This window comes from Nyctibius grandis, chromosome 9 (genome assembly GCF_013368605.1).
Source record: "Nyctibius grandis isolate bNycGra1 chromosome 9, bNycGra1.pri, whole genome shotgun sequence".
NCBI lineage: Eukaryota > Metazoa > Chordata > Aves > Nyctibiiformes > Nyctibiidae > Nyctibius > Nyctibius grandis.
The window spans coordinates 28128779-28153519 of NC_090666.1; the positions used below are offsets into that span (position 1 = coordinate 28128779).

The 24741-nt window shown below is 40.5% G+C and overlaps 1 protein-coding gene across 1 annotated transcript in view; it reads left to right on the forward strand.

Annotated features, from left to right (window-relative positions):
• Positions 1 to 24741, forward strand: part of IQCA1 (IQ motif containing with AAA domain 1) — a 114597-nt gene that overhangs the window by 24783 nt on the left and 65073 nt on the right. The window contains exon 6 of the mRNA XM_068408100.1: positions 11706 to 11893. Coding sequence (XP_068264201.1) covers positions 11706 to 11893 — 188 coding nt within the window. The remainder of the gene's footprint in view (positions 1 to 11705; positions 11894 to 24741) is intronic.

Consider the following 24741-nt stretch of genomic DNA (forward strand, 5'->3'; position numbering starts at 1 on the left):
GCACAGAAGTAGTACAATTTGTCTTATGCTTTTGTGCTGTATATACATAGTCCAATGTATACGGCAGATGTGGAAACAGGCGGTGTAGAATTTGCCCCAGGTTCTAGGGGATTTGACCCAGGCATGACAGAGCACACAAATTTTATTAATCAATTTTTAATTCTTAATTCCAAGACACTTGAGCTGCCTTATTCCTGAAGCAGAATTAAAGCAGCAAAGTCACCTTCTCCCATCCCTTTACAAGCCAGTGTATATGTATGTCAAGAGTAGGGAAAAGGGACATTAACTACCACATTAATATATCAATATTTCCATAAGTCCATTTGGAAATAAGCAAAATATTCCTCATGTCGTACTCCAAAAATACAGGGAAATGAACAGCTGTCCATGGTCAGCTTCTGTGGGGTGAAAGACAAAAATGAAAGCACCCCCTCCTGAAGAAGGAACCTCTTCCTCCCACAATCAGAGAAGGTACATCTCCTCCTCCCACCATCATCTTCGTTCCTAGCAAGCACCTGAGAAAGAGGATAAACTGTTTACAGTTGACATTTTCTTTGGCCACCACCAATCCTTTGGGTGCCTTCATTAGGCACCAATGGGTGTCAGGCCTCACAGGTGTCTCCAACTCCAGCTGCAGTAGCACAGCCCTTGTACCAAGTTATTGTAAAGCTGCTTCACCGAACCACATTACAGAAACATTCATCACTGCTCTGTTTGGTAGGTTTGTTTATACCTACATGTTCTACGGTTCTTAAGTGATTTAATTTATAAACTAATCATTTAATTTAGAATTAAAACATGCTTTCTGCTTCTCCCAGACAATATGGATGATTTTCCTACCCAGCAATGGAATTGCCCTTAGCTACATTATAGGTTTATGAAAACTAATTGTGAATACATCATACACCTAACAAACACATATCATCAGTTAAGAATGACCTTAAAATCTTATCTTTAGGAAGTAACACATATATCTACCTAAGTTTTGCCATGTTAAATACAAATAACACCTTATGGATTATTGCCTTTAATACCTGCTGGTCATTAACAGTAAATGCAGCCAGCATAGCTAGACAGAGCTTTGGGTCCCGATTCTGCCTCTTTTTAAGACAAAGAAACTTCCCAGAGATTTTGACTAGTGTGGACCTAAAATGGTGAACATTTGGGATGCACTGAAAATGAATTGGAAATTTTACCTTTTGCAAAACAAAGGATAGTTTCCTATCAAAACCCATGACAGTTTCTATCGAGCCTTAAAACTAGAGCCTTAGGAAAGAAATATAAGTCTGGCATCAGTTATTGGAGGGTTCACAGCCAAGCAGTCTTTTCATGGTGGCTGACAGTAGGAGTAATTGATAACTAGGATGTAAATAGCCTAGTTTATGGGGAGAAAATCTATATGATCATAGGGATGAAGGGAATTAAAACCAAACACATATAGCATATTCATTTCCTGACCTTCATGTAGGAGCAAGAGAACTGATGTTTGCAACTCTGCACTCAGACTCATTACTCTTTATCAAGTATATAATAAAGGAATTGGGGAAAAAATTGATACCTCTAAAAAAAAAATCTGTTCATCTTTCCAGTGTTTTTATATTCCCCATTTGTGTTTCCCTTTTACTTTTCATCCCTTCCACAGTCTCCAAAGGAAGCGAGTGGCAAGCAGGCATTGGTTCACACTGATAGATAGGCAGTGAGCTCCAAAGGTCAAGTCCCTTTGATGTATGATCATGTCAGCCCTCTAAAAAATGACCACAGATCTTCATGTGTAAATATGTTGAATTTGCTTTTCTAATGCTGCACGACTTAGATAAATTAGAATACCTAGCCATCCATTACTCCAAGTCCATCCCAAAGGAGACTTGGCCTTTACTGCAATAAATATAATTTCTCTTATAATTATAGCTATTTAAAAAATGTCTATGTTATTTTCATATAAAGACTGCTTTACAAGAAGAGCTAGTCTACTTGAAGTTCTGAATAATGATTTTTTTTTTTTAAATTCAGTTACGTTGGCCAAAAAAAAATACAAAAATATGCACAAAGACCAGGAATTGTCCAGTCTTACTTAATTCAGTATTATTTTCTTTACTGTCTACTTCAGAAAAATTTATTTATCTTCTCTGGAATTTGATTCTGTTTCATCTTTTGCTTGATGACAGAGTAAAAGCCTGTGTTCCAGAGATTTTTCTTGGCTCAAAAGTAAAGGCTCATTATTATTATTATTTATTAAAGCTTAATTGCAGAAACAGCATGATTCCCTCAGCACATGTTTTTCTAAATCTCTGATAAATCACAACTTGCAATACCGGTTTAATTTGTAAAGAGAAGCAAGCCTCACTAAGAGCACATATATCTTGATAACTGTATCCTGACCTGTTTCCTGATCTTCCTCACATTGCTGCCACAGCGCTGTTTACTACCAGCTCCAGCACGACCACCATAACCAATGTTCCAGGCATAGGTCTGGCATAAGCCACACCGACCACACTGATGTTGCAAAAAAACCCCACTTTAAATTGTCTTAAAAACATACAGGTTTGGATAGCACATGCATTTCCTTGCTCTGACTATTTTACCATTACAGGCCAATTATAACATACCGTTTTTCCAGTTTTTAAAATGGTGTGTAATTCCACTTGACTGTTTCTGGCATTTATAAGTTCCCTATCATTAAACATCACAGTTAGAGGTTGCTGGGTTTGTTTCATTTTGCTGCAGTGCAAACTAGCTATCAGCCTGGTGTAACTGGATGTGTGAATTGGTTTTTGGCAACTACTTTGTTTCAGGGTGGTACAAAAAAGCCCAAGTCTAATAATGGATCTACACTCAGCGCTCTCGCCAATAGACTCTCCTGACAGGGTAGACCCTGCAGGAAGTTATAGTCTCGGAACACAGGCTACTGGAAAGAGGAAAAGCTGTTTTTAACATAAAATGGTAGGATAAACAGTTTGCAATCAGACTGATTTATGGACAGGTAGGAGGAGCCTAGGAACAAGGAATACAAAAAGACAAGACAAAATCCATCCCAATGTAGGGGGTCAGCCTACTGTTGCAACTTTGAGGCAGGAGTACTCTGAAGGCCTGGACATCCCCTTGCTCATGTTTTCACTTAACGAGCACAGATAATCAATCCCATTGAAGCCCAGTGCTCTACATGCCTAAACAATTTATAGGACTGAGCCCTGCATACTTTGAAAGTGCACACACGTAAACGCCTTCTTGTCTCACAGATACATCTATAGATTTACAGTTACACAGCTCTCACACTGCTCTATTCCGTAATTTCAGCCCTTACCAAAGAGTTAGTGGCACAATACACACTGACCTATGATTTCTCATGTAATATTTCCACCATTCTTCCTTCTTCTACATCCTTTTCACATCAAAGGATCTATGTGTTCTTGAATAAAAAAACCAGTTCTCTACTTCTTACCTCTTTTAAACATACCCTAATTTAGGCATGTTGTCTTGGATAATGCTTTTATTTATATCTGAGAAAACAGTCTGCCAGGCATTCCTTGTTCTTTGAATTCCTGATAAATATAATTCATTTCATCCAGTCAGAAAAAAAAATTAGCATTTCCCAGAATAGCCTTCTGTATAAACATTATAGGCTATGGCTAAATAAATGTTATATGGGATTTAACGAACTGCAAACTCCACAAGTGAAATTTAAAATATTTCTTCATCTCTTGAAAGTGGGTAGTTACAATAGCAGTACACACCAGGCCTTTTTTTATCAAGCATAAGATTAAAATGACTTTTGTTTTACTTGCAACCTAGATGACATTTACATGTCAGCACAGAGTTATGCTATTTCACCAGCCATACGTATACATCTAAACAGCAATAACTAATCTGTCCTGTTTTCAGTAAAATTTTTAAACCTGCTTATTCTTGGAATAGAAATATGCTGGGAAACAAGAAGCCTGCTAAATAATTTCACTTTCATTGGCCGGAGTCACACTAACAATGAAATCACTGTCTTTCAGAGTGCAAAACATACTTGCCATTTTTAGTACAAGTTTGACATCATGCCCAGGTATAATATCAGAAATAAACATAACCAACATTATTGTAGACTTATATGGTCATGAATATAAATGCTTTCTTGACTTCAAATTTTCTTTCTTTTATTTGATTTAAAAGTATTACATGTCAATATTTTAATATATTTTTATATATAATATACATCTATAAAACAACCATTTTCAATATTTTTCCAACTAGGCCTCTTACTACAAATGCTTTGTTTGAATGCATATGACAATTACTTTAATTGGCAAAGCCATTGAAGTGAATCATATAGTAGGGAAGCTTTAATGAATGCAATGTATTTTGCTTAGTTGTTCCTTTTTGTGCCTAATTTAGGAATTCAGCCATATAATTGATGTGGCTATCACCATTTGTGTACTGTGGAACCTATATGAATACAATCGTCATAAGACGAGAGACCTCTTTAAAATTCATTCTTCCCACAGCCACACAAAACATATTGAGTAAATGAGAAAGCAAGGACATAACTAACTCCTGCATCAAACTTCTAAAGATAATTTGGATCCCTGTTTAAAATGCAGTGGAATAACAGTCATGAGTAAAGAACAGGACCTCAGTTACTTAAGTGGTAAATTCCTTTAGTCTGCCAGTAAGGAGTTACTAGCCTGTGTAGTCCAAATGTAAAAAAAAAAAAAAAAAAAAATCTCACTTTCATGGCTGGTGAAAATAAGTGACCATTAAAAATACTTTCTTTGCTTAGGAAGTAAAGTCCTCCAGAGAAGCAAACTATACTACTTCTGAAAATAAGCAATCTACAGCAAAATGCTACACAACTAGTACATCTATCAAAACATTACAATTAAGGACAACACTGTCTATAGCAGAACACGTACTGAAGAGGTCCCATAAAACCATTCAGCATGTGTTTCAGCTGTGCTGTTTCAGAGGTCTAGGAAGCTGTCCTAAATTAAGTACCCAGTAATAAAAGCTGCAGTAAATCTACCTTTCAGCCATAATATGAATGTTTGCCTTAAAACATGAAGTAAAACAAAATGTATTTATTTCGTTGAAATGAAGACTATCTTTCCTTGCAAGTGTAGTTGTAATGGAACAATTGAAGACCAGTTAGTTCCACAGCATGGGGCCTCCTATATGTAGAACGGTAGCCTTAAGCATGTTCAGCCAGCCTGCACACCTCTAAGTGTTTTATAATGAACAATAAAGCAGTGTCTGTGTTGGAAAGAGCTGTTAAGCTGACTAAGCAGAAAGGCAGGCTTTTCAAGCTAGGAAAGAGTGATCTGTGCCATTGAGTTCCTAAGTCTAAAAGGGAAAGCTTACAGAGACTTTCAGCACATTGGCTTACCTAGGAGGTGTAGGGAACTCCTTCCTTCCTTCCTTCCCATGGTGGGGGTCTTCCACTTTCACGAAACATCAGTTCTCTTTGGGGAGGATAGGAGGAGAAGGAGTAAAAGAGCAGAAGAATCAAACAGCGCTCCCATCAGCATACTTGTGACTGATGAGTTGGAATAAAATTCTCTTTTAGATAAATGTCCATTTTGCCTTATTAATTTAAACAAGGATTTTAAAGACAAAGCCCATCAAACATTAGATAAGCATTTTAAGTTAATGGACCATGTAGTCCTATTTTTCCACAAACTCTAGAATCTTCCTATTATGTCCTATTTTTACAGCAACATCAATTATTAATACGTATACTTTCGCTGACAGAGGACCACACTAAAAATGTGAGTTTCGTTATCCAGTTCTGGGTCATTAACTGTGAAAAGCTTCTAAATATAATGGTTTATTCACATGGGAAGCCTTCATTAAGATGCATTATTCTACAACTGATGTGGCAGCATTGCATTATCAAGTTCACTGTCTCCATCTAATATTTGTAATTTGTTTCTAAGTGAGTTGCTGTTTGTAGGGCAAGTTAACAAATTTGAATTTCACATGGCCAAAGAAATTTCTTAAAGATGGGAAAAATGCTTCTTCCCCCAAGGAAAAGCTGTTTATTAGTATCTTACTGTAGAATGCCTCCCTTTGATTCAGAAGCAGAAACATTAGAGGCGCTGAGAGACGTGATGTTAGAAATAAATTGGCTTTTGCCTTCCTTAACGTGCACATTAAGTATAGAGGGCTATAAAAGCAGCACTCATCATATTGTCTCAGTATAACTCTTTAGAGCTCCAGAACAAGCATGTGGACACACGGAAAGTCAATCCGCAATACTGGAAGGCACAGGTCAAAGATTGGCCAGCAAGGAGGCATTACTGCTGGAGCTGTTTGAAACCATCCTCTCACACTGACCATCTGGTCCTAACACTCTTTCTGCCATTTCACTATCTATTTTCTCTTGCATCCTCAGATGGCCAAAGTTTTTTCAGACATACTTTCTCCTGAAGCCTGCTCCTTGACAAGAGAACACAAACTCCACCATAGCTGTCATATAGACTCTGTCTCCCTTTGAAGACCTAAGAGTGCTTGAAGATGAATATAAGGTCCCAGGTTCTTCAGTTGCCTCCTCACTGCAAGAGCAGGGTTAAGCATAGCTTGAACTCTGCAGCTGGTGAGGTTTAGGATGACACATACTTTTGTGATTAGGACAAGAACACTGGACAAAAGAAAGCAAGCTTAACGTACTGACTTTCTTCAGTTGTAAAGAAGACAGAACCACTATTCTGTAATTCAGATTGCCCATGCTATTCAAAGCCTTTGGTTTGTTTTTTGGGTTTTTTTGTTGTTGTTTTTTGGGGGGTTTTGGTGTGGTTTTTTTTTGTTTGGTTAGTTTATTTTTGTTTTGGTTTGTGGTTTTTTGTTTGTTTGTTTTTTTTTAAAGGTGTTGCAGTAGTCTAAAACACTTCATAACATCCATTGGGTGCCTGAAGACTTTTCTTTCCTCAGTTTGAGTCCCTTTTTTTTTTTTTGACAAAAGTAAAGCATTTTCTATGACAAAGCATCACAAATGCATAGCAAATGGTAGAGAATTGACAGCTAAAACAATGGTACAATCATCCGGACATCTGGCTATATCTCTTCAGCACCTCCTGCCGCTGAAGTGCCTATTTTTAGGGTAAGTTGCTAAATTCATTTCCACACTCAACTTTTATCTAGTTCATCTTCTTATTCCCTACCTATACTTTACCAACCAATTCCTTTCCTTGATCATTCACACCCTTAAGTACACTTGGATCAGTTCTTACAGGCCAGGGAAGCAGTTTTTAAGATAGTCTCCATTTTACTTAGCCCACATACACAAGTTCTTTTGATGCCTCCTCATCCTTGTTTTCCTCAAGTTCAATTTTTTTTTTTTTACGTAACTGCATTGATTTCAAAGTAGCAGAAGAGAAAGTCAGGCCAGTTGTAGAGTCGCCTGTACTGCTTTACTTAAAATCAAATAACCATGGCACACTTTCCTCACTGTTGTTCAGTGCTTGCCTCCTCCTCCTCCCCGAGAAGCCAGCCTTCAGTTCCTGACACATGTCAGCCTCCTGGTCTTCCCTCAAACAGGGCATGCTACGTCTATTCCACATTACTCAGCCACGAATCCTTCAGGACTCATTTATCACAGCCAACTCTGCTCTTCATTTCATGCTCTCCCCCACCCATCTGAACTGGAGCGTGTTATTGCCAAAGCTTTGCACTACAGGAGGAGCCCCTGGTTTGGCAACTGTCTGTCCACCGCTACTCATCTCCCTGCTACTCATCACAACAGCTTGCCTGGCAGCACCAACCCCCGCTCAGGTCAAGTGTCTTTTTGTATCTATCATCCTGTCTTGGTGGCTCCTCTCCAACACCTACTCTCCTCCCCAGCTTACTTGGCCATCCAGGTCTGAGCCAGCTCCACTTTCCCAGCAATGGAAGCAATCAAGCAACAGCACATTTCGCATCAGCGACAGCCTTTTCCTCCATGTAAATAAATCCTTTTCCATGTACCTTAATTTAGAAAATATTAATAACAAGAAGTCAATAGGATTGGGAAAAAAGACTGTGAAATGACCATATGGTCTTACCAGCTTTCCCCTTCTCATTAATTCCTTTCTTTATTAGGTTATCGCAGGTGGGTAACTGGACTCTCGTTGGTAGAAGTGGCTTGTAGTAAAACAGTCTTTGGAAAAGAAAATGAAAAAAATACAAAGGGCAAATACAACAGAGGTTCTTTTCATAAGCTGTTCTACAAGGTTATGTCTGTATTTCAGCCTTAGAGCTTCAAGTGCAGCTCATAAACTAGTATCAGCAGATATATTGATAATTGTATGATGCTCTGAAAGGTGGCTGCCCAAATATTGACTCAGGGCTTGGCTGGATTTTTCTGACCAGAGCATGTTCTTGTAGCCCTGTTGCTATCAGCATCTGAGCCAGCTGGTTTAGAGCTACCTGGACTGTATCCACACCAGCTTCATGACTCTGGACTCAAGCATAGACATGGTCTGTATTAGTTCACTTAGACAGGAGAATCTCCTACTTCTGGTCTTGCTCATGTGGGCACATTCTTGCCAGTTCAAACAGTTCTTACCTCGTGTGGCTTTAGTACTGATGAAAGATACGCTGACAGTAAACTCACAGTGATGAGTAGCTGGTCATCAAAGGCTCCCTCAGGACCCAGTAGAGAGCAGCTCAGAGGAGGAGCCAAGCAGAGAAAAGGTTCAGAGATGGCAAAGAAGAGCTCTCCTGTCTGATGCTGCATGGGCCAGCCTGCTCTCCATGTTTTTCTGGTCCCAGGCTCACACACCACTTCCCTTGCTGTGGCTCTGGCCCTCTTCCTTGGCTGGCTGATTAACCACATTATACTTGAGAATTAACCCAAGGAGGTTAAGGGGGAAGGGAAGATAAAAGGGATTATTTTCCACTTCTTTGAGAATTGTACTGGTTCACTGCATGGTCAGGTGAGTGCCAGAGCCTGTGCAAGAAAATTCAGCAGTGACCTTGGTTTCTCTAAGAATAAGTACAGCAAGAGCCTTACTGCACAACATCCCTACCGCTGCCTCAGCGATAACTACAAACTTCGAGCGTTATCAGTCCTGGAAGCAGACACTGTCTGCAAAACATGTAGTTAGTTTCAGAAAGTGCAGTTACTTAGAGGAGACTTAGCTGAAAGTAAAAATCACTGAAAGGAAAATAGGCCTGGTTTAGGCCAAACCAGGACATTGAGGGACCACACATCCAGCAGTGTGGGAGGGGAACTGCTCCTTCCCAACACCAAGAAGCTGTTCATCTAGCGAGCCATCTCATGACATTTCACCCTTAAACATTCAGATGTGTGCTGTAGAGTAGCCTGTCTTTCTCCATCAGCTACAGATCAGCCTCGCTAAAGCTGGAGATATCCTTGTGCCCCTTGCACCAAGTTGCCTAGGCTTGAATATTGATTCTGTCATTTCCCAAACAAGACACAGGAGGGGAGACCTTCTGCTCACCCAGCAAGACATCATCAGCATTCACAACTACCTTTGCTTATGGAAATACTAGTTCAAGTCCCTTTCTTGTGCTCCCAGATTTCTTTCCCTTTTCCCTTTCCTTCTAACATATGTTCAGCAGGAAACGCTGCAAAATGTATTCCTAAATGAAACAACCCTTCTTCAGCTTCCCCTGGTGAGCATCTAGTTAGGAAATCAAGTAGGTTGTTGTCCTCTGTGTGTAATGCAGCATCTGTTCAGACTGTGCTACAGCAGTATGCAAGGACATGGAAAAGTCATGTTGGCTCTAGCTGCTCATGTCTTCAGGAGCAGCCCTGCTACCAATACCTCTAGGCAGCAGTACTCTGATGGGAACTTCTCAGAAAAATGATCCCTTGAGCATTACTGTAGTGAAGCAGATAGTTGAGTGGGAAACTGCCTGAGGGAAGTGGATCTTGTTTCTAGATCTCAATCTGGGAAGCAAGCCTCATGGGTCTTCCTCTGCTTTCCAAATGAGCCCTGAGAAAACATTATCGCATCTGGCTATTATGAGGTTCATTTAATATTAGTAAGGCAGACGGTGGTGAAAGCCAGGTGAAATACAAATAAGTAGTATTAATGTTAGTTGTGCCATACTCAAAAACAGGTGCTGTTGAAGGTGGAGATTGGAAATGCTTGACTTCTGTGGAAACTGAAATGTGAGTGAAGGTAACACCTCAGGGTAAAAGGCAACGTTTTGGATCATATATTCGGGAAGAGAGCACATCCAGCTGCCTTACAAAAGCATGCTGCTCTTCTGGTTTCCTCCTGAATATTTTCTCACTGGTGGCCTTGACCAATTCCTTTTGCATAGTGCGAGTCACACACTGCAGATGCAGGGAAGGCAGTAAATTGCTTTCCTGAACAGAGGCCTCTGCGCTTACTTTGGATATAGTATGCAATCCCACCGTGTACTTTCTGAAACCAAACCTGCTTGGCACTTGTTAGTCATTTTTGGAACCTGGTCAAAGCATGGAAAAACACCGAATAACATATCTTAAATATAAGCTGGCCAAACCTTTGATAGAAGTGTTTTTGTTCTTTTTGCGGGAGACCTTTGGAAGTAGGACTTGGAGCACACTAGAAAATACATCACCAGAGCAAGGAGAATGTATCACTAAATTACTCTGAAATGTGCTGATTTAAGTACAATTTCTATACATTCTGAAGCTGGATGGCCAGAGCAGAATAGTATAGGGTTTTTTCATGCAAACCAACAGTCCTAGGCTTTTGTTCACATACGCTGCCACCTATATGCCACATAGTCACTAACTTTGATAAATAAAATGCACCATATTACAAAAACAGATCACCATATTTTCTCCTCTTTTCCATTCTTAAATTTGACATATACTATCAGACAATATAATTACTATTCCCCAAGTACATGGAAAATATTTTGTTCTAGATTTGAAAAAAAACCCGAAGCTAATCTACAAGTTAATTTTTAAAACATACTTGTCTACACTTACAAGGTAGTAATAGCTTGTAAAACACTGAGAATGTCTTAAGTTTATGAACCATTGCAAACTAAAAAATGCAAAGTTTCAGACCACCCACACAGATGGTATTTTTCATGCTTCTGTATTTGCATACCAGAAAGACTTTCATTTTCCTCTCTCAAAGTACACATGTAAAATCAATCACAAAGCAGAAATTATTGTAAGACTTTAAACTGTCTTAGAAGTCCTGCTTGCCAAGGTTATCAAATCATGGGAAACCCGGGGAGCTACGACTTTTATTACAGTGTTTGGGGGTTTGTTTATTCTTTTGTTGTTGTTGTTCCTCAAGGGAAGTTCATTTCCTAAAGGAATAGGACCAGCTGCAACAAAATACCAGGAAACCACTCACCAAGCAGTGCATATAAAAATTTCAGTGAACAAATTAAAAACAATACTGGCTAATTAAAAAGTACCAATGGGAAGTCCAAACATTTGAAAATTCAATTAAAAAAGTCTCTGGCACCTTTCTGACATGGATAAAGCTGGCATTTGCAGAACAGCAGCTTTCTCACCTGTCTCATTGAGATCCCAGGATCCCACACTGGAAAGGTTGTTTTTGTACATTGCAATGTTGTTAATTAATGCTGAAACACTAACAATAGACTATTGTGTGCATCCATGCACTTTTTGTGAGCACAGGGTTTTTTCCTGGCTTCCCACAAATAAATTAAGGCTTAAGCTTGGATTCACTGTCAACCTGGCATTCCAGTTTATATTAAGTTTCTTTTAATTGACACCTTTCGCTTTCTCCTCTTGTCATTTTCAGAGCCTCCCTCCTCACTTAAAGGCAGTAAGTGTTTCACAGATGCATGCTGGGCAAGTAAATGCCCTGCAAGGTGAGGTCCAGGAGAGAGAGGAGGAGGTATTCATCAAGGACACGCTGAGAGAAATGGAGGGGCTCAACATCAAAGAAACTCTCCAGGATCAGATTGGCCAGTGTTTCATCGAGTGCCGGTGAGCAGAAGTCAACACTCACCCCTTAATAAGTCCATTTGCCCTAAGGAGCCTGATTTTGCAGTTCTTACAAATTGCAAAATCCATTTTGCAGTGATGAGCCCAGTCCCAGCTGCAGAACTAAGTTCCTGAGCAGCAGGACTCCTAACTGGGGAAACCAGGATAATGCATCACTCCTTGCACAGCCCAGCAGGGATCAGAGGTGCACCTTGAAAGACTGACTGCAGAATCGGGTCCACAGACATTGAAGTGGGAACACGTTCAGATCGCGTGTTAGCTTGGGCTCCGGCTTTGTAATTATAAGCAGCATACTTAAAGTTTAAGAACACTGACTTATTTCCCTCTCTGCATACATAAGGTTTAAGAGAGAGAACACAGTCTTCCATGAGATAGAAGTATAATTATTTGCTATAGCAAATCACATCACGTCACTGGTACTGCAATCCAGGTGCCTGCTGGTGGTATTATCCAGCAGCCGATATGAAACTGAAGTACATTCGTACTTGAGGCCTGACCTTCAAGACACTCCTCCAAATGTAACTTTAGTTAAGTCATGCTGCTGATCTCAGTGAAACTTCACGTCTCAGTAGAGTTAAGCACATACTTATACGTTTTTAAACTGAGTGCTGACACCTATATAGTTCTCTTTGGAAGTTTACTTTAGCTGACAAAGTTTTGAGACTGGCAATTTTAATATGGCAATACTGTAAGCCTTGTACTGAGGAATACAGGTTGGTTTTATGACATAGGTAATTTTTTTAGGATTTACCCCAACCAGTGGGTTAGTACATAAAAGTAAATTGGGAAGCAATGCCCAAAAGTTCCAGGATTTAGCAACAAGGTTTCAGCTGCTCTGCATAAAACTGCTCTGCAAAAACACTTCCAGTGGTTTTGTGTCTTGAGCTGCTTGGTGATATTACAGGGCTTGTATTTGTCTTGTGGACTAGTGTTATGTCCATTACTCATTCGGCATTTTTTTTCAGCATACTGGACCTGCCTTCAGCACGCAGTTTCCAATTGGAAACACAAATGCATTCTGGTAAAATCCTGCTCTATTTATTCCTTGCCTACTTTAATCAGGTTTTGATAGTGTTAGGAAAAAAAAGGCAATCTTAAAAATAGCACTCTGACAGGTCTGCCACAATCTATTTCTCTTCTTTCTTGTAATTTTGCCTCTTAACAGACACTCAAGACTCTGGCATATATTTACTGCATCTAGCTCTCCTTTAGAAAAAGCTGCTGGTTTTAGAAACCTCAGTTATTACAAAGCACTTCCCCCTTCCCTAAATCAACCCTGTTCCTAGGGCCTGTTCTGCACACTTCTTGAGCTGCCATTTCCTGCTGCTCCCCACAACTCCCAGCATGTTCTGAGGTACAGAAAGATCTTATTTCCTTTGCTTAGTATTACTCATCTAATGGTAATTCTCTAACGTAGGTCAATCGTGTCCAATTAACTTGGCTCTAGAGCTTGAGAAGAACTAGCTGAAATACTGTGTGAACCAATAACAATGTTTCTTTAGCAGATTAGCAGAGAATAGTCAATCTCCTAGAGAATAAGGCTGAGCCATAAACATCTTTAAAGACAGTTATGAGATATGATTAAAAGTAAAATCCATTCCACAGAGACACTTAACAGCAGAGCCAGCCAAGAGCCTAACCAATCCAAAGGATCATTTGGAAGAAGCCAAAGCCATCATTCGATCAAGGGAGGTGGGGAGGAATGACTGAATGAGCAGTTCATCAAAACCCTTGCTGCCTAATGTATAAGCAACCTCAGTCTCACATACCTATGAAATGCTCTGAAGATGTAAGGTGGAGTGTAAATGCTGAGCTTTCTTATTCCATAGCCCTTACAAGGGAAATGGGACCCTGTTGTTACATTTATATCCCAGATGTGCCCAGGGGCCCAACTTTAGGTGAGACTTCAAGGCTATCGGCAGGCATAGTCAGTATCCCAGCATATAAATATGTGATTAAACAAGTTATAAGGAGCTCTTTAACTAACCTTTAAGTTGTCTGGTCTGATCGAAACAGGTTCAGTAGTCTTGAATCTCATCTAGACTTGAAAATGAACAAAGATTAAAGCAGATGTTTGAATATAAGCACCACATTAACTGATCTTGGATAGCTTTCCTGAGCAAGTGATTATATTAAGTAGAACTAAGATATACCCACAGAGTTAATCAATGACACCACTGCTTACAGACAAGCCTTTAGTAAGTCATGATGTTCTGCTGCAGCTGAGATACTGAGAAAACAGCTCCCCTCCTACATTGTAGGATAACCACAGAGCAAGCTGCTTCTCTGCCCACCCATCTGAAACTGATCAGATATTTTAAAAAAATAACCAAAGCAGTTCTAAGATAAATCAGACCATTTTGGTAGAGCACAGTTAAAGAGATGCTTCATGTGCAGTTACACAGTGTGCCTGAGTGCAAGGTCACCTCTGATGGCAGAGGAGCAGTGGCAGACTCCATGCAGGCAGAGCCAGCATGTTTGATCATACTCGCTGTTACTCTCCCCTTTGAAATTAACTGTCCAGCATCATCTCTAAAAATCAGTAAGGCACATTTCAGCCAAGACTGGACAGATCTCATTGATAAAAGCTATTCTGGTGATTTAGCAGCATTGTAGATAAAATCCTACCCCCAGTGAAGCCGGTGCTGCTTCATCAGCAAAGGCTTGACATCACCCAATATTTTAGTTCCTTTGAATCTGGCTGAGTGATGCAGTGATTTACAGGACTGAGATGAGTCAGAGTGCACTGCCTGCCATCCTGCTCTTCACAAGAGGCCTGTATTTAAGTGACCAAAATAAGTTTCCCCGCAGACCTATTCACTTGCATCCAAAATAGGTAAAAAAAAAAAAAACAATCAAATTTCTACACATGGAGAACATGTGTGTCACACAGAGCCAGGCTTTCCATGTGGCGCATGCCAGAGACACTGCAGCACTAGCAGTTGTGTCCTATGGGCCGGATCTGAAGTGTCAAGGTTTGCATTAATTATTACCTGCCAGGATATATTTTGGCTCTCCACTAAGCCAGTCTGCAAGATCAACAGCTAAATGTAGCTTATAAATTATTCTTTAACTAGGCTTTTTGACAGAGTTTACCATTTTCCATAGTCTATTAAATAAACAGCTAAAGGGGAACAAAGATTCTTTTGAATAAATTTTGCTGTACGTACTAAAAAAAAATAAACCCAAACTTCCATATTTTATCCCTCAACTGGAAAAGGATGTGATAGGAAATACAATTAGCAGGTATTGTCTTTCAGCACAGCTGCTATTAGATTACAAAAGCAATGAGCATGTATTAAATTTCTCTACTTGTAAGAACTGCTATAAATATTTACCACTTTCTTTGCACGAGGGAACAATCATTTCAAGACCCAAAGACAGCTTCTTATGAAGATAGGTTCTAAAAAAAAGAAAAAAAAAACACCACCAAAAAAACCCCCCAAAATAAAAGAAAACCCAAAGGAACAGATTAAATGAAAACATTCCAGTTGCTTATAGCAGTCCCACTGCAGAGAAGACAATGTTTTTGATATAACACTGTGCATTTCACAGCCTTACCATTCTTCATTCTGTTTATCTCTATTGACTTCTGTCAGCTGTTCTTATTCGGCTTGCAAATTATTCACATAAAGCTTTCTAGATTTCTGTTTGGTCTTGTCCCTATGCACCATACTAGAAAAGATAGGTATTTTTTTTTTAAGGCTTTTTTAGAAAAGCATCATGCAGTATACCTACGGGCCTCCCTTTTTTTCAAGATAACTACATGATTTGTAGAGCAGGAGTACAAGCATTCCAAAATTAACAGTCACTATTGATTATACACATATGAGTCCAGATTTTAATCACTCAACTCCTGCAGATTCCGTCCTTTACATTAATAGCAGAGTTTCATATTAAAATACAGCAATTTCATAGCTGGGGTTTTAATGTCCTGTACTATTCCAGACCAGAAACATTGTTCTCTAATGTCACAGAGTTTTGCACTGCATATGCAAAAACTGTCATCATCATCACCTCCACTCTACCCACTGTACATGCCAACAGTTCCCTAATTACAAATCTTCCTTGGAGTCGTCCCTGAAATAAATTAAAAAAAAAGCGGTGGGGAGAAGCAGGGAGAAGGATCCCCTTATTATACAGAGAAATATAGTAGTATCTTTGTCTAAGAAGAGTCTTTTCTGACAGAAATCAATATGAAGGATAGGAAATCAAGATGAGGTTTTTATTACCAGAGATAGCCTCAAGAATCACAGGGGAGAGCCAAATACACAGGCTTTGCTGTAATGTATCTCATGCCCTCTAGCTGTAACAGATTACACTGTGAAGTTCTTGCAGGATATATATGCCGCTGCTCGGTGCTCTGGGGAGCATTTCATCAGTGGCATTGCTGACCTAATAACAGGGGATCTAAGTAATAGCAACTTTTATGTACATTATGCGTTATTCCCACAGATCTGAGGATTGGTTTTCTGGAGGAAGAAGGCAGCGAGGGGTAAATGTGCTTTCATAATAGGTTTAAACTTTACTGATTAGCTTTGAATGATCTTCTTGCTCTGCCTGCTGACTTGAGTGCTGTCAGAAAAAGAATTGGCCAAGCTTCATGGTGAGTGAATGAGACTCCTTCTGAAGCAGGGGGTTCCTGCACTTTATTTATTTATTTGGAACATTCCTGACAGCCAGCCCAGGCTTTGATGCAGAGGAAAGGAGAAAGAAATAGGAAGTGATCGGTGTTCTATTTCCCTTTTTCACAAGACTGTTGTGGAGCTGAGTTTACTGCCAATACGTCTGTTCACGGGGCTCCCTAGGTAGCAGGGGGTGGGGAAGGAGGAAGATGAATGGAGATAGAGGTTTTGCACTGAAACTCCACAGAATAGGGAAAGTATTCATTTGTGTCAGGCACTGCCCGTATCACATTTCACACTCTGTGCGCACTGCTTTTTATGAAGTTAATGTTAACGTGCATGAAAGCTGCCAGGCGATCCATCAGCAGCTGAAGTCTTGCCAACAGGACAGAGACAGATGACACCTCGGCAGTGCCAAGCACTGGCACCCCCTCAGCTCTAGTTCAGAGGGATTGTTACTTTAAGTCCATCCGGACCTGTGATGTTTTTCAGTCCTGTCTGGCTCATGGTACGTGCCCCTCGGCCTGCCAGAAATGCTTTCCAGGTAACCAAAGAGTATGGAGTGCAGTCTCTACATGATAAGGCAACAGTTTACAAAACAGCTGATAGGAAAATTGCTTAATAACCAGTTTTAGTGCAATGAACCCCTACAGCAAACAGTTCTCTTCAGGAGCAAGCTCCACTCTGCAAATCCTTGGAACACAACCAGAGACATCAGCAGCCCCTTAATCACAGTCCTCTTTCCATACAATGCCCCATTACTCTGGAAAATGCATTCCCTTCTTCCCTGCCACTCCTGCAAGGGCATTTCTCCTGTAAGAACCTACCAACAAATGCCTCTCTGGTACCTGGTACTTTATATTCAGCACAGATAGGAGTTACTGCCCACAAGAGCCATTTATAGATGGGTGATGAACCGCTCTCTTTCACCTAATCCATTTTGTCATTACTTCTTGTACCTGTCATCATTAAAGGACTGTCACACACTCACAAGCTGCTTGTATGTCACATTCCACTCAGGAGCAAAAATTACCAGCCAGAAGCACCTGTGAGCTCACCAGAAAAATCAGGATATTCTACAAATAGGGATAAATAAGGGGTTGTCCGCTGATTCCATAAAATAAGGAGCTGAACTAAATTAGAAAGAGGTCTGTATCTGCACCACAGTTTTCTCCTGTCCTTACCCATTCACTGGAGTTGAATATATCTTCTCCTACCCTCTTGTATTTTGTGCACTGAAAGCCTACACAAAACAAATTCTTTAGGAAATAGCACAAAACCAGTTGAAACTTCTTCTGAATCACTCTGTAGCCAGTCTGGGTTGGGTATCTTCTCTGAGCCTTATCATTTTCCTTGGAAGAGTGAAGACAAGCTTTGAATTGTGGAGATGAAGCTCTGAAAGAGGATGGCACAGGCTTGGGTGTCCTCCTCTGCCCAGATATTTTGTCTTCCTGCAAAACTACAGAAACATTAATAGATACAGTGAGCGGGCACATTTGATGAATGTTGGATAATTAATAAGCCGCCTACTGTGTTGTTCTTTCATCAGGCCTGCTGCAAACAAGAAAGCAAGCTCAGGAAAGCTGAAAAATAGTATTAAAAAAAAAAAAAGAGAAAGCCAAAATATCTCTTCCACAAAGGAGATATTCCTGTTGATTTCTAAGTCAACTGACAGAGAATAGATGGCATATTTCACACTGGGACAAAACCCATCTTTTACAAATCCTCCAAGAAAGGGAGGACAACATCCATTTTCTCAATCAATAGTTTCACCTCTGTTTTCTGACAGAACTAACAACTTCAGATTTTGCAAAGGCAGCAATCTCTGTATCACAACAATTAGTGCTGGTACAAAGTGCTCTCTGAATGCCTTTCTCCCATGCCAAAAAGCCATTCTGCAGGAGCATCTTATATTTACCATCAATCTTCCTGAGCATGGCTCAGCCTGCTCCCACGTTTGACTGTACCTCGTCCAGACAGTCAAAGCTAGCTTCAAAATCCAACAGGAACAACACAGCCATGGTAGCACATAGCTCTAGCAGCAAAACCTGTCCAAGACCCTGCGTAAATATTCTAGCAGCTAGACCGTGCGGAGCTCCTCGCTGCAAGCAGCCATGCTGCTGAGTTTAAAGTACATCTGTGGGAACTAAAATCCTGCCTTTGGGCTCCCGGGTGAGACAACCTCTAAGACTGATTAATTAACATAATTAGGAGCTGTAAACATTAATGGGTTATGTTCAAGCCTTTCCTAACACATTCTTAAAGCTTCCACTGAGTAGTTATCTATTGACTAATTTTGGCAGACATCTTTAGGGCTGGAAGGAGCAAGGGAATGGAATGCAAATGCATCACTGGCTTACCGTAGGAGTACCAGAGCAAACAGCCCACCAGGTTTGCTTTGAACAGAGGGAAAATAAGTTATCATAAACAAGAGGATTGTTTGTGTATGCCAGGGAGAAGTGGAGCCCACAGCTCTGCAACCTGTTTTCCCATTGATTAGAATCAACTATCTAGCTTTGACAGCCATTTTAAAAGAAAAAAATCAAACCTTCAGTCCTTCTTTGTTGCACATGGCAACACCACATTGTCCACTTTTAAAAGTGTGAACCCCTCTAATTCTAAAGGAAGGACAACTATTATTAAGTCCATCTGCAGTTAATCTACTTTATTGGGTGTCCATGGATTTACAGGAGGCAGGGGACACCTGTGGAAGCTTCTGTGCAGTGGCAGAAGTTTCCTGCTTTGGTGCATGCTAAAAATTTATGAGAGTGCTGACATTAATGGAGGTGGCTTGATGGCTTTTGGGGGGATCAGCCGGAAGCCCCTGGATGCATATATTTCTCATATGTGGTGAAACACAGATAAATCTTGGTGGTGGATATCTGAAACAGTAAGACCAGTTGAACCCTGGTGTCACACCTCCAGAGAGGCATTGATAACATCTCTAGCTCTGCTTTCTAAATCACCACAAACTCTGACATATGTTGCCTTTCCAGTTTTGTAAGACTCCTTGAATTCACACTTCAATTTATGATTGCCACCTCTATACAGTGATTAAAAACATATGCAAAGGACTCTGCTGCTGATCCTTAATTTTGCTCACTGAACTAGCAAAAGTTCGAAATAATTAAGGAACAAACAGAAGATTCTTAAAATATCTCAGGTGCAAATCAAGATTCCCAAGGGGTTTTCAACATAAGTTATCCTCATGAACTATTATTTAATCACCAAGTGCACCAACGCTGCACATAAGCACATCTTCACCAGCTTTCCAAACACTACTATTCCCTTCCAGAGAGACATTTAGATATCTTAAATCACAAAGGTGTTGGTGATCTTCCCTGAACGATCTCCCTTTCCCTGATAGCTTGTTTGCTGACTTCCCATTACTGAAAGTAGGGTCAGGTCCTGATATTGTTTAACACAGCTAAGTCCTTATTCTAAGCAGACTCCCATTAACTTCCAGGGGGGTTCATGGAATAAGGCACTGTTGTTTCTGAGCAAGTTTGTCAAAATCAGAGCTTTTTCAAACACATACTTTTGTTCCCCAAGGACTTCACCAGCAGGACAAGATCAGGGAAAACTGTTCCAGTACCTTGGCACTTTGGGCTTTTCCACTGAAAAGCTGTCATAGGCTTTCTGTGATGGGGCCTTTCCTCAGCATCTTACAGGTATGCTCAGAGCTTCAAGCATCTGCAAGCACATTCATCTCTTCATCAGGCATGATTTGCATTGCACACCTCTTGCCATGCTTGCATATAAATTACACATTAAGGACATTAAAAGCGCATTCAGATCCGAACAGTCACACGTAAGCAAAGCCATAATGAGTATGGTTCTTCTTCAGATCAGTCTTTCCTCCTCCACATTTCAACCTGGTTGCTTCTAAATCACTTTGCCCAGAAAGATTTAACCTTTTCCCCACCCCATTTCAGTCCCAGTTTCTGTCTCTGCAGTTTTCAGCTGTATAGCTCTAAATACTCTGGTGACTGTAGACCAAAGGCAAAATTGTCCAGAGCCTACAACTCTGCTTCACGAGGTAAGATTTTTACAGGGATAGCAAAGATATTTCTGTTCCAAAGGGCAAGACAAAACTCCTTGTTCTAAATCTTGGGAGCAAAAGGATGGGTCCAATTAGACAATTTATTTAGCATAAGCAAAATTATGGCTTTAACTAGTCTCCATCTTGAAAAAACCTGAATCATTTGAGCCAGTATTTTCAGACCTATATATTGTAAGTAGAATGCTCAACATCTAAACTTTCAGTCCAAATGGTTAATTGCTTGACAAATCCATGATCAACTGAGAAACAGAACTTTAATGGATCGTGTCAGGCAGTGACACTGGGGAAGTGCTAAAACCAGAACTGAAAAATTAGTACAGCTGTTTTGGTGCTGTCAGTCCCTGCTCAGTGCACTGCAGAGAGCACACAGCTGTTCACACAAGACAAGACCAGGATAAGGTTAATCATCAGAGGTTAGAATGCAAGAGGGACAAGAATGAGTGGATACTTGAGCACATGAGACACGTCACCCATGAAACCCCAAATAAGACACCAATGACAGAGGAAGCAAGTTTTACACCACCTTTGTCCCCCCTCAGTGGTGTCAATGACTGAGCTTTCTGAATCCCATTTTTGGTGCATAATTCTTCCAAATATTGTATAGGTACCCACAGCCTCCCAATTATAGACCCAGCAAGTTAGGCAGCATAGCGTGGTGACAGCCATAGGTGTAGTTCTGCACATACAAACAGTACAACCCTTTGTTCTCACTCTCTCATTCCTAAGAGCACAGTATAATATAAGAGTAAAATGGAGGCAATGAGCAAAGCCAAAGCAATAAGCCTCAGTGCACATATTTGGTGGTACAGCTGCTGTTCAGCAAGGAAAAGTTAGAGGACCAAAAACACAGTCTTGGTACAAGGGCAAGTTGATCTTTGTCCTATCCTGCTAGTCACTTCTAGCCCTATTTTTACAGACATGCCCATTCTGAGCACTGTTCTATAGGATTAATTCCTGGCTTCATTTACTTTCTGCTTTTTCATTTGTAGCATTACAGAAGCAACACAGGCCATTACAACAAATCTAGATTAGATTCCCTTTTCTACCTTTCTCAAACAGTTGAAAATGACCCCCAGAGTCCACTGACCTTGAGTCTAAGCCTCCCACTTAGCATTAAAGCTCCTAAAAATATTCACTCTTTTTTATGTCTGGAAGTCTGGAATCAGCTAAAGTAAATAGCATTACTCTGAGTTGGTCCCAATTGCAAACAAGAACAAAATCTTGTAACTAATAATTTCATTTTCCTAAAGTACTCATACCCATCTATAGTAATGCTTAGGAATTAAAAGTCTGAAAATGCTAAGTGTTACTGGCATAGTGAAACAAACCCCCCACTGATATCAAGGACACTTCCCAAACATTAGATTTATTTGTTGTCATAGATACTTACACAGACACAAACATCAGTTACATTCAGGGACTCACACTTGCCAGCAGCTTATTATAATACAGCTCTACATGTTTTAAAGACTGAATGGGGCTTTTTCTGCAGTAATGTGCCCTGTTCAATGGATGTGTTATGTTGCAGTTCTCCCACACTGCATTTTCTTTGTTCCTTTCTCAAGCAAAGTCCTAAAGCAGCAGACAGGATTTCTGAAGGCAGGAACAGACAAATGGGGTGTTTAAAACTGATAACTGGGGCCTGATTTTCACCTCAGAGCTGGTTTCTGTTCCAGTAGTCCAGCTAGACACCTGCTCTGCTCGGCCCAGAGGGGTCTGCTCTACCATCTGTTCTTGGTTTGACCAGCATAGCATAGTTCTAATCAATGAGAAAGGAAGAAAGGAATGAATCCCAAGGGGAAGAGGAAGAGACCCAGCTCAACTATTTTTTCACTCCACTGCAATAGGGAGAGGTGTCTTCTCCAGCAAGTTAATGCAGAGCAGGTGGAAGAACCTATTTTCTCACTTTCCCATTTCCAGCAGCAAAGTGAATGAAGATATGCTGGGATACAGGAACAAGAAACAGGCAGGGGAAAAAAGAATCAGGAGTCCCACTGGTGCCTGGTAGAAGGACAGAGAGGCACTGAAGAGCCAGTGGCTGGCAGAGGAGAGGTGTTTGAGAGATATTCTGGGAAGAGAAAGACTAAGGAAAGGCTTAGAAGTAAGGAGAACAAAAATGAACACAAAGCACAGAGCAGTGTCTCCCAAGCTACAGCCCTTGCTCCACAGAACGATCTCTTTGGAGAAGCAAGCAGAGGGGGTAGAAAAACACATTTTCTGCCTTGGCTCTGTAGAATATGAAGAAGAAAGGAGGCAAGTGGGGAAAAGAAGAAACGTGGGATGGACTGACACAAGGAGAGCAAAGGGGTAGCAGAAACAGTCACAAGGAGCTAGAGAAGCAGAATCAGAAGAGGAATGAAAGGGGTACATAAGTGGGAAAGAAAACCTGTATAAGTTATCAATTTGAAAAATGGGGATAAGTGAGAACCAAAGACTGATAGAAAATATTAAGGGTGTCCAATGCAAAGACAAAAGACCAGTCCCCAAACGTGTACGCCAGCAAGCAAGCTTAGGTGGGTATATAAAAAAAAAGACTTGGTTATCAGGAAGTCAGATTTGATGGAGAGGATGAAAGCATGCATGTTATGGCTGGGAATGTGGCTGTGAATGACAGCCTGTTATTCATTCTCACAAGAGAAGAGGGATAGATTTAATGGTGAAATAGAGTTGTTTCAGTGTTTTCAGTGACAGTGGGTTTTTTTGGAGTTTACGTACTGGGGACTGTAGCAGCAGAGTGTCTGATGCAATATAAGGCTGATTCAGGGCATTGTGGCTTCAATATGCCAACGTGTTTATTTGAGAAACTGTTGACAAGTTACTTAAGTGCTTGATTTCAAGTGAATTCCACACACAGGAGACTAGCATAGAAGCATCTAGCATAGACAATCCAGGCTTACACTGGAAATCAGTGTAGTATCTACCACATCACTGAGAGCACATCCTCTCCAGTCTCATTTCTCCTTGCCCTCCCTCACCCATACCTTGGACAAAAGAGCTTGTTTCTTTTTTTTGAGTCAAATGCCAGACATGCAGTTAGACTCCAACTCAGCTGCCATAAGGTGCCACTAAGGTTGAGTGCACAATTTTAGTGAAAGCAGGTTCTTAGGTGGTTAATAGAATATCTGAATTCCAGTGGGGTTAAGCAGAAACGATGGTGAGTTGAAGGAGGGGGAAGGACATGGGTGGCAGAAGCAGGTTACCCCCATCAGCCTCTAGACCTCCATAGTAGCCTAGCTGCTACAGGCTCCAGGTGACATCCATACACTGACTGCAAGCCCAGGGTTGGCAGGCATGTCAAGGGCACATGAGGCAAGGCCTATTTTTTTTTCTCCGAGCTGATTATTTCCCTCAAGAACCCCAGACTACCCCTTTGTTCTGCGGACAGCGTGCTGCATGGTTTGGTAAGCGTCTAGGTAAACTCTTCCCAATGCATAGTTAGCTTTAAAGTTGGCCCATCCAAATCTTATACTTAGATTGAATCTCTGATTAACACTGAAAGGGTTTGAAGGTAGTATTTTTGTGGGCAGAACAAGAACTTGCCTGAAACCTAAGTCTCATCCATTCCTTCCAGAGTCAATATGTTTCAGTTTTACTGAAAATTTCAGTGCATGGGAGATTAGTCAGACTCCATCAAGCAGGTTGTTTTTATTATCCAGGTCAGAGTCCAGGGCTTTTAAGTCATGCTGCATTTCAGTCCTGGGCAGATACAACAGAAAAATCTAATTATTGACAGTAATTTAGTTTAAACACACCCAGCTATTAGCATCACAAGCTAGCTATGTTGTGCCTGCTGTGTCAGGCATCTTCAGGACTTATGCAAGAGCAGTATTAAGAGTTATCATCCCAGGCTGAATAAGAGACATTTAACAGTACATATAAGGAGGGTTGCTAGTTCTCTTTAGGCTCTACTTGTACAAAATAACTATGTTGGCATAGTACCGTTCAGTAAGATACCGTACCAAATACAATATTGACTTGGACAAAGAGCATAGCACCATAAGAGATCTGGGTTCAGTATTTACTGAGATATTTACTTAATACCAGGAAATTGCATTACCCTTAACTAAAATCTGTTCAAATACTCCCCTCTCTCTTCTTAGAGCATGTTACTGACGCAGTGATCCTTTGGTGGCTTGGAAAGG